At 38.4% G+C, this 13,277-nt stretch overlaps 1 protein-coding gene across 1 annotated transcript; it reads left to right on the top strand.

Moving 5' to 3' along the window:
• The first annotated feature begins 1,074 nt into the window (after window positions 1–1,074).
• On the top strand, window positions 1,075–12,965 carry LOC107723798 (transcription factor COE1-like). Its single transcript, XM_016532498.1, has 5 exons — window positions 1,075–1,453; window positions 2,232–2,388; window positions 3,229–3,292; window positions 4,176–4,231; window positions 12,888–12,965. Exons 1-5 carry the CDS (start codon window positions 1,320–1,322, stop codon window positions 12,963–12,965), a joined length of 489 nt encoding a protein of 162 aa, XP_016387984.1. The 5' UTR covers window positions 1,075–1,319.
• The last annotated feature ends 312 nt before the right edge of the window (window positions 12,966–13,277 follow it).

Below are 13,277 nucleotides of genomic sequence, written 5' to 3'. Positions count from 1 at the left end.
ATGACCGCGGCTGCTTGGGGTTGTTTCAGTAACAACAAACGTTATATTACAAAAGTTAGTAAGAGTTAACAAATGCTCAAAAACAGAAATAGCGTTCGCCTAGCAGGTAACCATAGCAACAGTAGGCTGCTTGAGCACTTTGTGTCAGGACCATTATCGATATTTCAATAAAAATAAATAAAAAGACTGTCATTTATCACTTTATTATATTTACATTTCTCAAAAACACTGTTGCGTTTTGTTAAAAAAATTATTTAGGATAATTGATTTTTTTGCTTAACTGTGCAACGGGCGCCAAAAGACAACTTGAACGTCTCGAGACGAACCTTGAAAAATGCCTTTCAAAAGTCCAACCCTTGAAAGTTATTAAATAATCCTCGCGCTAGCTCATCCCTAGTATTTAAAGAAACTTAGTGTGCAGTTTCTAAAATAACCTTGCAATATTAAAACAAATAACTCAGCGTTCAAGTGAACCACTTCAATTTGACTTCAGTCGCGCGCTCCGGTAGGCAGTTACTCGCGTCGCGTGATATTTAACGCGCGCATGACTTCTTTCTAGTTTTCTCTCTAAACACGCCGCTCGCTAAGTGGGCAGGGCGGGCTGTGATATCTAATTAGGCGACGGGCTTCGTGGTTGGGTGGACAGCAAATGGTAGTTCGGCTTTACTTATGTTTGGGGGGCGGCCCTGCGTGCGCAGTCACTCTCTCCTCCTCGTCCTCCTCCCTTTGGGGTTAGTTTGCTTGTGTTTAGTTCCCAGAGACAGTCAAATCAGATTCCTTTGGGAAAGGACACAAATCACTCCCGTTTGAACAAGGGGAACAGCGAGGGAGCTGTCTCCACAAGGGTCCACCTCTCCTGGTTGATTTCATATTGCTCATTCATGTGATTTGATCAAAGGATACGCTTTGTGGAGAAAGACAGGAAAGGAAAGGAAAGGAAAGGAAAGGAGGAGAAAATAAAGAGAAAAAAAGTCTCTGGATGATGACATTTGATCTAACCCTCAGTGAAGCTCGTTTCTGATCCTATTGTTTCTTAAAGTGACATTAGACTTTTTTTGCGCACGGTAGACCAAAGGGACCTCCAGTCTAATCTTGCAGTTTTTGTTTGTTTGTTTATTGTTGCACGGTGTTCCCAAACCTGGATGTTGACATCTCGCGTTTCTTTTGGCACGTCGCTCTATTTTCTGTTTCAGAGAGGAAGCGCTAATAGAGACAAACGCGGTGACACCTGCTCACCCATACACTTCTTACTGTCTTTTTTTAACGGAGCGATCAAAAGAAGCAAGCATCGACTGAGACGGTGACAGGAGTCTGTTTTCATGTTCGGGATTCAAGACAGCATTCAAAGGAGCGGGAGTAGCATGAAAGAGGAGCCCATCGGTGCCGGGATGAACGCTGTCCGGACATGGATGCAGGGTGCCGGGGTGTTGGATGCGAACACAGCCGCTCAGAGGTAAGCCGGCGGCGGTCTTCAGCGCTACGGGAACAACTAGACGGAATATTGTGCGCTTATCATCCTGGGACGACACAAAACGCTCTTGTATATCATCCTAATCAGTGCGCGCTATCTGCTTATTAATAACCAGGTGACAAAGAGATTGATTTATTGCTGCGATAAGTTCATAGCATCCTCTTCGGCGTGCTGTTGGCACCAACAGACAGAATGCTTGAGTTGCAAGTCATATTAAAACGGTTTTTTTATTTTTATTTCTAACAATATTATTTTTAATGTTAAAATAGACATTTGCTTAAAAAAAGCGATTTATTTTTTTTGCTTCTAAACAACAATTTTGCATTGATTCTGTAGCTTTACATTTTATATACTGAATTTGAAAGACAATCCAGACCTGTAGTTTGTCACAAGCAGCTGAACATAGTAGTTAGATTCAGTTATATTTATATTAATTATTTTTGATTAACAACAATGACATATTATTGTTATAAAATGCTACTTAAGAGAATAAAATAATTAAAACGTTTACATACAGTTTTAATTTCTGTTTTTAAAAGACTAGCCTATCATTTATAGGCTATATTAATATTTGTTTAAACTATTAAATTGTCAAAAGTACATTTTAAGAGCTTTTGCACTGCAATTTGAAAACTACAAATATTTTTTAACCCTTTTTAGGAAATTGTTATTAAATAATCACAAAAGTATTGTTTTTATTTTTTTAAATATACATATATAAATATTTCATCCTCTCTCTGTCTGTCTTGTGTGTTCATAGTGGAGTGGGTCTTGCTCGAGCACACTTTGAGAAACAGCCTCCTTCAAATCTTCGCAAATCCAACTTCTTCCACTTCGTTTTAGCGCTATACGACAGACAAGGACAACCCGTGGAAATTGAAAGAACTACTTTTGTTGGATTTGTTGAAAAAGAAAAGGCAAGTGAAACGTTCTCTGTTGCATATTGGTTTTGCAAATTTGAATGAAAATGGCTTGTCAATTCTGATAATTATTATAGACTAATAGATAAAATGCCATTGATATTACCCTAAAGTTGAAAGCTTATTTGCCTATACTTAATGCATAATTTTCTTGCATTAAATTACTGTTCTGTCATGAATCTCTTAAACCTCCATTTAATTATTATGTTTTTATTTTTACATATTCATCCCTTATAAATTAAGAGAGCCTCAAGTTTTATATTTTCCCTTCAGTTTTATGCATTTACTAACACACCTGTATAGTTTGCAGAAATGTTACAGTGATAACCTAATGCCATAAAGTTAATATTCCCTTTCAAGATGCTATTAAAAAAACAAATTATTTTTTTATTATTGTGAAGGACCATATGATGCTTTAATAAAAAATATTCTAGGCAAATAAAATTGTTTGTAAGCATTTGTAAATTAATCTGAGCGACGTGTCTGCTGATTTAATTAAAATATGGCTATTAATGCTTACTGTATATTTAGACACTTTGTACACGTCTATACCCCGAGCACATTGTTATTGAATTGTGAAATCACACTGTACAATACACAAACTTTTTTTTTTCTTTTAAGACGTGAGTAGGCTATTTTTTAACCCGTTCGTTTACTCATGACTATATTTTGTACCGTTTTTGTTTCGGCTGGCTAATGCGCGTTTGCAGTTTTTTGTTTGTTTGTTTGTTTTCTACGGCCTCCTGGTCCGCAGGGAAATAGCCGGTCTGACTCACGGGGCTCGTCAGAAATAGTCAAACAGGCTTTTCTTGCTAACCATCGAATTTATTTTTGCAGGAAAGTACCGGAGAAAAGACAAACAATGGGATCCATTACAGATTGCAGCTTCTTTACAGCAACGGTAAGAAGGAGCGCATCATCTAAGACTCATTGAACTTTGCATAAACACATGCAAACACGTTTCCCTCAACTTTTTGCATAAAAAGGGATTTACTTCAGCGCGACAATCTGAATAAAACAAAAAGACAGCGAGACTGATAGAACGACGAGGAGGGGTGACAAAGAAATAAATAATTCATTATGTAGCTAGATCAAGCTGATTGAAATGAATATAATGTACTGAAATAATAATAATAAACTGTTATAACAATTCGTATAATTGTTCAAACAAAAGAGATTAAAATGCGCAGCAAATTCGTAGCGTTTTAACTATAAACATTAATGAAGCACAAAACGATCCCCATTAGTGCGCTTTTCCGGTTACGCGTTTTCCAGAAATGTGCTCTTCATTTTTGATGGAAGCTAATGGCCTGGCCATAATGAAAGTACACTCTTTTCTGTCTGCTAATGTGGTAAATGACAACCAGGCGTTAGAAAATGTGTTGCGCCAGGCTCTCACGTTCCTAAACCTTTTTATTTGACGTTTTGAACATATCTGTAATTGTTATTTTTGATTATGTCTATTTCACTATTTTATGAGCTGCACAATTTTTTTCTTATATGCTTTTTCTTTCTAAAAGCTATTTTTAAATTTAATTTATGTATGTGGGTCTATAAAAGTTTGAGTTTCATCCGAAGCCAATTTTTTCACAATCCTTTAACACTGTCTGGAGTCTATGTTGGGTTGGGTTGTCTAGACATTTGAAGAATCTATGTTGTATTAAAGCCATGTCATTGTGAATGATAAATATATACCTGCCGGTTTCATTTCTGATCCATATTTGTGCGTATATATCCTGCATTGTATTGTGAGTTAAAGAAGACTTCTCTCCTCTCCTCTACAGGCATCAGAACAGAACAGGACTTTTATGTACGCCTGATTGACTCCATGACCAAACAGGTAAGACGTTATTTCAAATTCCCCACAGTTCGCGGGTGAATCGTCTGGTGAGAGTCTGTGTGTGATTTGAAGTGAGAGTGAACGTGTGCATGTGTGCCGTGCACCCTGGTGAGATTGGAGTTACACACTCTAGCATGCCTCAGGGGCACGAGGATCGGTTAGTGTTTAAATATGACATACTCTCTCTGGGACATCATTTAAGATGACTGAGCGTATGCATGTATTTATGTGCATACGTGTGACAGTGAGATTGATAGCTAAAGAGAGAAAGAAAGAAAGAAAGAAAGAAAGAAAGAAAGAAAGAGACTTTCAGTTGTATTCATTTTCTGTCACAGGGGATTATCCAGTGGTGCCTTTCAATGTTTAAACAGCATACTTTAAGTGTGTATGCGCCTGACTCTCATGCAACGACTATGGATCTATCTGTGCATATTCAAATGTGTTGTGGGAACAGATGTGTGTTATGAACAAACATGTATGAAGATTGTTATAGCTTGTTGTATTAACTGTGCAGGTTGTGAGTTTGAACAATGGAGAAAAACTCATATGAGAAAACGCAGGGCAGCGAGAGTGACCTCACAATCTCATATGTGGCGCTCTTCCTTTTCCCCCTAAAACAGAAACAGCCTTTCCCCCTCTCTCATTCTCTCTTTCCCACTCGCCCCCTCACTTCCTCTCTCATGATCTCTGTCTATAAATGTTGTTTTGAAGACACTTTAGGGAAGTGTATTCAACCACGCAAATAGTTGTGAGTCAAGAAGTGTGACAATAAATTTGAGTTCAAAGTTTAGTTCATAATTATGAACGAGAGAAAAATATTTAGAATACACCTGTAATCAAATAAATATGAAAAGCTATTTTGATTAATATCTAAAATAATTGTATTTCTTATGAGCTGTTTTCTTAATAGTCATTTTGTATGACAAGTAATATGTGTGTATGTGTGACCCCAGGCAGGATGAAGTGTGTATAGATATGAGGTAATTAGCAGGCGGTGTGACAGACAGCCTGCTAACGCTCCGAACACTTAGTACATCATGTGATTTAAACATGCCAGCACACTTACCCTATTGTTCCACCCTGTTGCTACTGTTTTGCTTCATTATGTGTGTGTATGTGTGCTTATTGAGAAGTGGAGAGTGAGAGAAATACTAAAACTCATCTCAGAGTTATTTTAATTTGGTGCTTATTTTGTCTAAAAGTATAAAACATTTAGTCTTTTGCAGAATGTGTTCTTAAATTTATTATAGTTTGTATATATTTTTTAAAACAACGATAAATTAATGTAAGAATTGTTCATATTTATTTTACAATTATCAATATTTCTTCTTGATAATACATTTTTATTTTATATTTTTTTTATTTATATATATATTTTAAAAAGCAAATATTACATTTTCATTCATATACTTCTTGTCATGACCAAAAGCATTCATTTCTATTCAGAAATTCCTACTACAAAATCCCTGGATGTCACACTTGGCACAAACAATTCCGCAGCTCCCCTTTCTGTATTGTGTGATTTGTTTGTGGTTTATAATTTCCTTTGCATGAATGTTTATGTGTGAGAAGCTAGGTGCTGTTACTGATGCTAGTTCTTGCCCTCGCTCTGCTCAGCGGTTTGGCCAGCGTGTAGCGGGACAGATTTATGTGTGTGGGTGAAAGGCAGGAGCGTTGTGCTGAGGTATAGAGACTGTTCTCTGACACCCCTGAGGTAAATACAGTGGCCAGGGGAACTGGCCTCGGCTCAGCCTTTCACTGAGTGTCTCAATAAATAGCCGTTTATCTCCCCAGGGTTGTCTCCCACGTACACATTTATTACCGACTGATTTACTGGCTATTTCTGTGGCAAACGGCCCTGCCATACCTGTTAATGATGTGGTGCCACTGAGTGAGCGAGAAAGAGAGATAGTGTGTGTGAAAGAAAGTTTGGCAGCCGAGTCAACATGCTAGCTAGTATCAGATAGTAAAGCATGGTACTTTGAAATAAACTTGGTATTTACATAAAAATGTGAAAATTTTTTACCTTTAGGGATACAAAAGCATGTCAGTGTGGCAGTACTGATAAAGGAACAACTGTACATTTTTTACCCCTAAACTGTTCATAGTAGTACCTAAAGGGTACATATTGTTACACTGAGGTACAAAGTTGTCTTTTTAAGGGTATCAGTGACAAGCCCCTAAAGGTACTATTTTTGTTTCTGACAGTATGTACTTGATATTATCATGGTATCTCCAAAAAACATGGTGAATACCATGTTTTGGGGTACTGCTCAGGACTTTCAGCAACAAAAGACTGTTTCACTACATTTCCCAGAATCCCTTTCTCAAACGTACATACAGAGGTGGAAAGAGTACTAAAATATTATACTCAAGTAAAAGTACCATTACATTAATAAAATTTTACTTGAGTACACGTAACTACAAAAAGTAACTTATTTAAAATTTACTCAGAGTAAAATGCAGGGCTGCGGCCCTCCAGGAACTTTGACAGGAGTTTGACACCCCTAGGATAGGCCTATAAATCTCAAACCAGTTGTTTTTAATTAAAGCAATCAGTTATTTAAAATAATAAGACATTTAGGCTGTTACCAGGCAAATTAAATCAGTATCAACAAAATGCATCTTTTCAATGCAGAGGAAACACAGAAGCTTCATCAGAAGTGGTATTTAGATGTATTTACACACTGTTTAATGTAGGACATTAATGCATTTACAAATGCAGAAATAATTTTTTGATAGGCTATATAGGCCTAAGACATAAAATGTTGAATACTCATTTGAAATTATAAAAATAAATAAATGGCACTCTTTGTGTGATATTGATTTACTATATGAAATGATATAAATATATACATTTTCTGCCCCTATGTCTTCAATTTTGTGATCATTTATTTCTAAATGCATTTTAACAGACTGAATCACGCAGTGAAAGAACACACTCTAAATGCACGCGTGCACTAGTCTAATATACTAGACTTCACGGCACTCTGTTAGGAGTGTTTTGTTTGTTTTTTGGCAAAATACTGATAATGTCAAATCGCACATCGTTAAAACAACAATTACGATATTATTGCAGACGATATATATCGCACACCCAGCACCACTGTCTTTTTGGCTAATTTGTGCAAAACCTTTTACTAAACTGTCAAAGCTTCATTTTAACCACCAATGCAACGATGCAAGTAGCCTATTTACCTTACCTTACATGCTTGCGAAGGGTTGATGTCGAGATTTTATAAGCTGCTAGTTTGGTCTCCCTAGGCAAACACAAATATGGCCAGGGGTTCACTTCATTTCCTTCGAGTTCAACTTAAGGGGCGGTCACACTAGACTTTGAACGTGCTAAATTTTTTCGGACGCCGCTGCGAATATGGGCGGGAGCAGGATATGACATCACACGCCAAGGTTTCCCCTCAGTTATCACAACATGGATTCCGATGTGCTTGTACTGTGTCTTTTGTGACGGCGTCGAAAGCATCTGGAAAGGAGAAGGCTTTTTTAGTGCGAAATTCAGTAATTCCAATAGGAATCCACATAATCAGGATTTTTTTTTTTGAGGGTGAAAAATTTGCAGATGCAAATTTCGCAGCGTGTTCAAGTTGGTCACATGGTTTCACCGCAATGACCAACAGAACGCTGTTTGGTATGAAAGTGACATCAACAAATTATTGACAATACACAAAGGACCCGCTAAATTTTGATGAATACGAATTTTGTTGAATGCACCTTTTTTGTGTTAAGAAAAACTGGCTTTATGTCTGGCTCCTCTTTAGACTTTTCTGCTCTCATTGTCATTTGACTGCGCCGAGTTTTTCTCATCCATGTCAGCATGAAACACGGCTTAGGTTATGACAGAGTGTTAGCTGGTCTTTAAATGCCTTTCAGAAAACCCAGTCCAAAACCACTCTGCGGTGAGCAGTCAGCCTACATATGCTGAGGAGTGCTCGCAATGTGTTTAAGATTTCCCATCAAAGCCCCATAACTCTGTACAGAGAGGCTACAGAGCGCCTCTCCACTCAGCATGTGCAGGCTTTGGCAGTGTTGGGCCGGGAGGGCTGATGAGCAGGTTTATAGAGCTGTTCAACACACACTTCTCTTTAGCACTTAGCAAGGCGGTAAAGTCCAGTTGCCTGACCACACAGTTAGCTTCTGTACATGCACACAGCTATTAGAGGCAATCAAACAACTTGGGCTAGAGCTGCAAGGATCAACTTTGCGTCAAAATCAAGAAACGGTTCACGTTAAGCACATGAAAATGGACATATTCAGCACCCCTCTTATGCTCACGCTTTCAAAAAAAACACATATACGCGTTCCTGGTTTGCCTGTGGGAACGGTTGGAGCGGGTGAGGAGAGATGGAGCGGGTGTCAAACTGACAGGCCGTATCTGTGATCAATGCATGAGCTCGTGACAGATCTGATGAAGACAATGCAGTAAAAAACTCTCTCTCTCGCTCTTTATCCTTCCATCCAACTGTTTCCGTCAACAGCTGAAGCGCAGAACAAAAGCGAATCACATACACAGGCTTAATGCGCACACACACTGCGCTGACACGCTAGCGTGATGGTAACAAAGTGGGAAATGTGTTTTCATGTATTTACAGTGCATTGTTTACATGCCTCAGATGCGGCTGTCAGTTCAAGGCGGCACTGGCGGCTCTCAAACGAGATTTATGGAGCAGTTTGTGCAATATAAAATATGCATTAAAAGCAGCATCAGGGCCTAATGAAAGCTTCACACACACCTCGGTACACCGTGCCATGCATGTTTCATGCGCTCCGTGGCCCTTCTTAAGGAGAGCTTTGTTCAGAAAAGTGCTGGGCTGGAACTGGTTGGTAACTCTGAGCTGTAGCTTGCCTGTTGCTGTGTGTGTGTTTTCTAGAGCTAAGCTTCGGGCAGATTCCTAAATAAATTTGCACGGGAGAGAGGGAGGTCTCGGTCGTTCGTTCTGCTTGTGTGCATATTTTTCCTGTTAATTGCGGAATAGGGTGTGTTTACATGCCAGGAACACTTCCCCAAAGTATATGACATGCAACAAAGTGACACAAATCTCCTATATTAGATATTTCCTGTAATCAGTAGCTGTTTGGCGACTCTGATGATGTCAGATAGCGCGTGAATTGCCGCTCTGTGCCAGGCCACATAAAGGCTTAATGCTACTCATTTGCAAATATTTACACACACAAGCTTTGAGGGCCTAAAGATCCTAGTGATTAAGTCTACTCATCTACATTGAAAATGTAAAATCTGTAGCAAAGAAAAAGCATTCAAAGCTACTATATACCACAATCTTAAAGACATTTTTGTTGCAACTTGGTGATAAAAAAGTGAGGATATTTGAAACAATAGTGTTTTTTTTTTGTTGCTTTTAATTAAACCAAAGTCCCACATAGGCAAAAAAAAAAAACAGTCCTACTACACCAACAATGAAATAGAAAAATTTTTCCGATTGAATTTTTATTGATTTTATATTTTGGTTTCACGCTCTCCGAGTGTGTTTTCTTTAAATCTGAGCATAACTGAACCAAACCCACCTGAGACAAGACTGATCAGTCTAAGACAAAGTGTTTACTACACCAACAATGAAATAGAAAAATTTTTCCGATTGAATTTTTATTGATTTTATATTTTGGTTTCACGCTCTCCGAGTGTGTTTTCTTTAAATCTGAAACCAAACCAACCAAACCCACCTGAGACAAGACTGATCAGTCTAAGACAAAGTGTTTAAAATTTTTCATTTATTATTATTATTATTATTATTATTATTATTATAGCAGAATATTTTTACTGTCTGAAAAAAACATGAAATAATATTTTATTATTATTATAAAAGGCCCATTTTTACTGTCTGAGAAAAAACATGATAGAATGAATACAACATATTGTTTATAAAATTAAATACTTATATTATTGTTTTATATTATTATCTTACTGAATTATCTTGAAAATATTTACTTTTAGCATATTATTAAAATACTTAATTTATATTCAGTATTACATAAACAACATGCTGCATTTTGCCTTTGCATGACAGACGTCACGTCTGGGGCCACAGAAAAAACCCACCCGATGACGCTTCGTGTTGCGCTAGCTCGAATCCAGAGGAGGATGCACGACCATTGTTGTGCTTGCCTCTAAGGAGAAATTGATAAACTGTTTTCAGACTTTTTCCAGGCACTTATGTACTGTTCTCGGCATGGAGTTATTCCGAGTCTGTTTGCAGGGTCTTTGTGTGATAAATAGCCGGTCTTATATATGAAATGAATGTGTGGTGGTGTAGAGGACGTCTTTGTGTGGCCTGAACTGCTCTCTCTGCCTCCCGCTTCCTCTCAGAAAGCCTGCGGGGTCGAGGCTCTAGGCTCAGACAGTGATGCATGCTTGTGTGCTTTTAGAGGACCTTGACCCTCATTTCCGCAATGTGAAACCTACAAACAAATGTCCCCGATCACCTATGTCCTCTAATCACAGCAATGACAGGAAATAAAACATCAAATATGAATAAAGTTTGTTCTTTTTTTCTGGATCTGATGCTTTACTTATAAAACTTGTTTTCAAACAAGTGTTTCATGTCACATTGTGCACTTGTGAGGAAAACAGTTTCTCATTAGAACCATGAGCTGTTTTTCTGTGTCTTCAGTTGCCATGGGTGGCATGTATATGTGTGTTCAGAGAGAAAGAGAGAGTGATTCATGGCAAACGGGTTTAAGTGTGTGTGTGTGTGTGTGTGACAGAGAGCAGCCTGTTAATAGGCTGCAGTGTGTGTATGTTTTGAGTAGAGTCACTGATTCACGGCTGTGGGGGACATCTTGTGTGGAATTGGAGGATGGAAACAAAGCTGAGGTTTTTGGATGAAGTGTTAGCTGGGCAGATGGCTCGCTATGCTCCAGTCTGGCAGCCCAACTGCTTGCTGCACACATAAACATACACATGCAAATGCACAAATACATGTGTGATTGCATACACATGCATGGAGTCTAACAGATGCAGGCTTATGGCAGCTCACGCACATACATCTTTCCTAGAGGGCTATTTCACACTAGCTGGAGTACAACACTTCTTTCGAAGGACCTGTAATTAAGCAGTTTATCGGTTTGTCCTCCTCTATCTCTTTTTCAATTCACAAACATCTTTTCTCATGTGGTAATAAGGGTGCTTTGCTGTACAATAATGTTTTGTGTTGCTGTATTATTAGCCAATCTGTGAGCCCCGGATGCCTGTGGAGCGTGGGCACTGTGGCAAGGGTGGTGCGCTATGATATAATAGGACAGTAATCTGCACAGTCCAACAAACACTACAAAGTTCTTTTGATTCTCTACGTCTGCTTTTAATTAAACCAACGAGCAACAAATGATGGCCCTGAATGTTGTCAAGAGCATACAGTGCAGGATTGTACAAGATTCATAATTGAAGAATTGGCCTCTTTTCAGTTGATGGGAGTGAGTTGGAATTGAATCTATCCATCCATCCATCCATCCATATATCTATCATCTATCTATCTTTCATCTGTCTTGAAAAACTTTGCCTTTTTAGTTAAAAATGACAGCTACATGAATGTTCTTACATTCAATTTGAATCGCAATTCAGTCACACACATTTCCATTGTGAATTGTGTGCAGCTCTGATACAATTAACATCTAGCGTTAATAGTTTTTGTCGAATCTGAAACAAAGATATCTGAAGTAAAGATACTTTGCAAATCTGAAGTAAAGATAAAATCAGTTGCCAGTTGTCAGTTACCAGTGATAATGATGTATTAGATTGGATCTTAAAGTAATAATTCACTCAAACATAAAAACTCTTGTCATCATTACTCACTTTCACGTTGTTCCAAACCTGTATGACTTTTTCTTCTGTGGAACATAAACAGAGATAGACAGAATGATCACGCTGCTCTTTCCCATGCATATAGGTTCAGAAAGTACCATAAAAATAGATAATTTAAGTAACGTTTTTGTGAAGAACACACAGACGTCTTTATTCATTGATTTGCAGATGTGCACATTCAAACTTTGCTTGTCGCCATGTTTGATGTCAATGACACCAAACACCATTGGTTCTCACATAACTGAACATGATGCGCCAAGTTTAAGCTCTTATAGAGGTGGTTAGGGATCGTTTTCCATTGCAGCAGGTAAGTGGGCATTAAATTGCCCACTTTGAGCCTGGCTCAGTCAGAGACGGCCCACCCCATACAAGGAGGCTCTGTACAAGCATTCTCACGGTGCACAGGGCAGTTTTAATTCATTGATTGATTGGCTGAAATGAAAAGACATCTATGAAATTCAGAGCCCAGTGTCTGGAGTGAGAAACATGGGACCAAATGAACAGAACATTCTGATAACAGAAATTAAAACCAACCTGATCATTCCCATGCTGCATGAGATCTTTCAATGGCAGTCCTCTGCCAGATGGAAGATGGGTAACATTAACCGCCTGTAAGTGCTGCAGTGTGTGTATGGCGTGATGTCATAATGTTTTTGTTTCAGTGAAACGATACAAACAGACATTTGATTCTTTTCGTGATAGGATTTAAACACCCTGAGAGTTAGTCATGGAAATTTGTGCATGCTCAGAGCGTTTACACCACAAGGAGAAAATGTTGTTTGCCAATTTTTCTCTAACCACATTTTTCCACCTTCTCTTGTTCATCAGGCAATTATCTATGAAGGGCAAGACAAAAACCCAGAGATGTGCCGGGTCCTGTTGACGCACGAGATCATGTGCAGGTGAGAAACACACACACACACACACTGTACGCCACACTCCTTCCTTCACTATTACACAATCAAGCTCTTGAACCTTCCCTACCCAGTTCTGCCCGCTGTCTGTGAGAGCTTTACTTTGGCATCGTTTTGGTCTTGGCAAGATTGCAGACCTCTGGATCCAGAGTTAGTGTGACAGGACTGAGCTTTCTGCTCACACACACACAGCTGTGTGTAAGCCCTGTTGTAAAATTAGATGTAAGGGGGAGGATAGATTAACATTATTATAAATTTGCTATATTATTCTTTAATTTATCATACACGTCCGTCAAACCTGGTA

The sequence above is a fragment of the Sinocyclocheilus rhinocerous genome, unplaced genomic scaffold (assembly GCF_001515625.1).
Source record: "Sinocyclocheilus rhinocerous isolate Xijiao unplaced genomic scaffold, SAMN03320098_v1.1 scaffold1085, whole genome shotgun sequence".
Lineage (NCBI taxonomy): Eukaryota > Metazoa > Chordata > Actinopteri > Cypriniformes > Cyprinidae > Sinocyclocheilus > Sinocyclocheilus rhinocerous.
The sequence above is the reverse complement of the archived record's forward strand: the minus strand, read 5'-3'. Positions and strand labels throughout refer to the sequence as shown.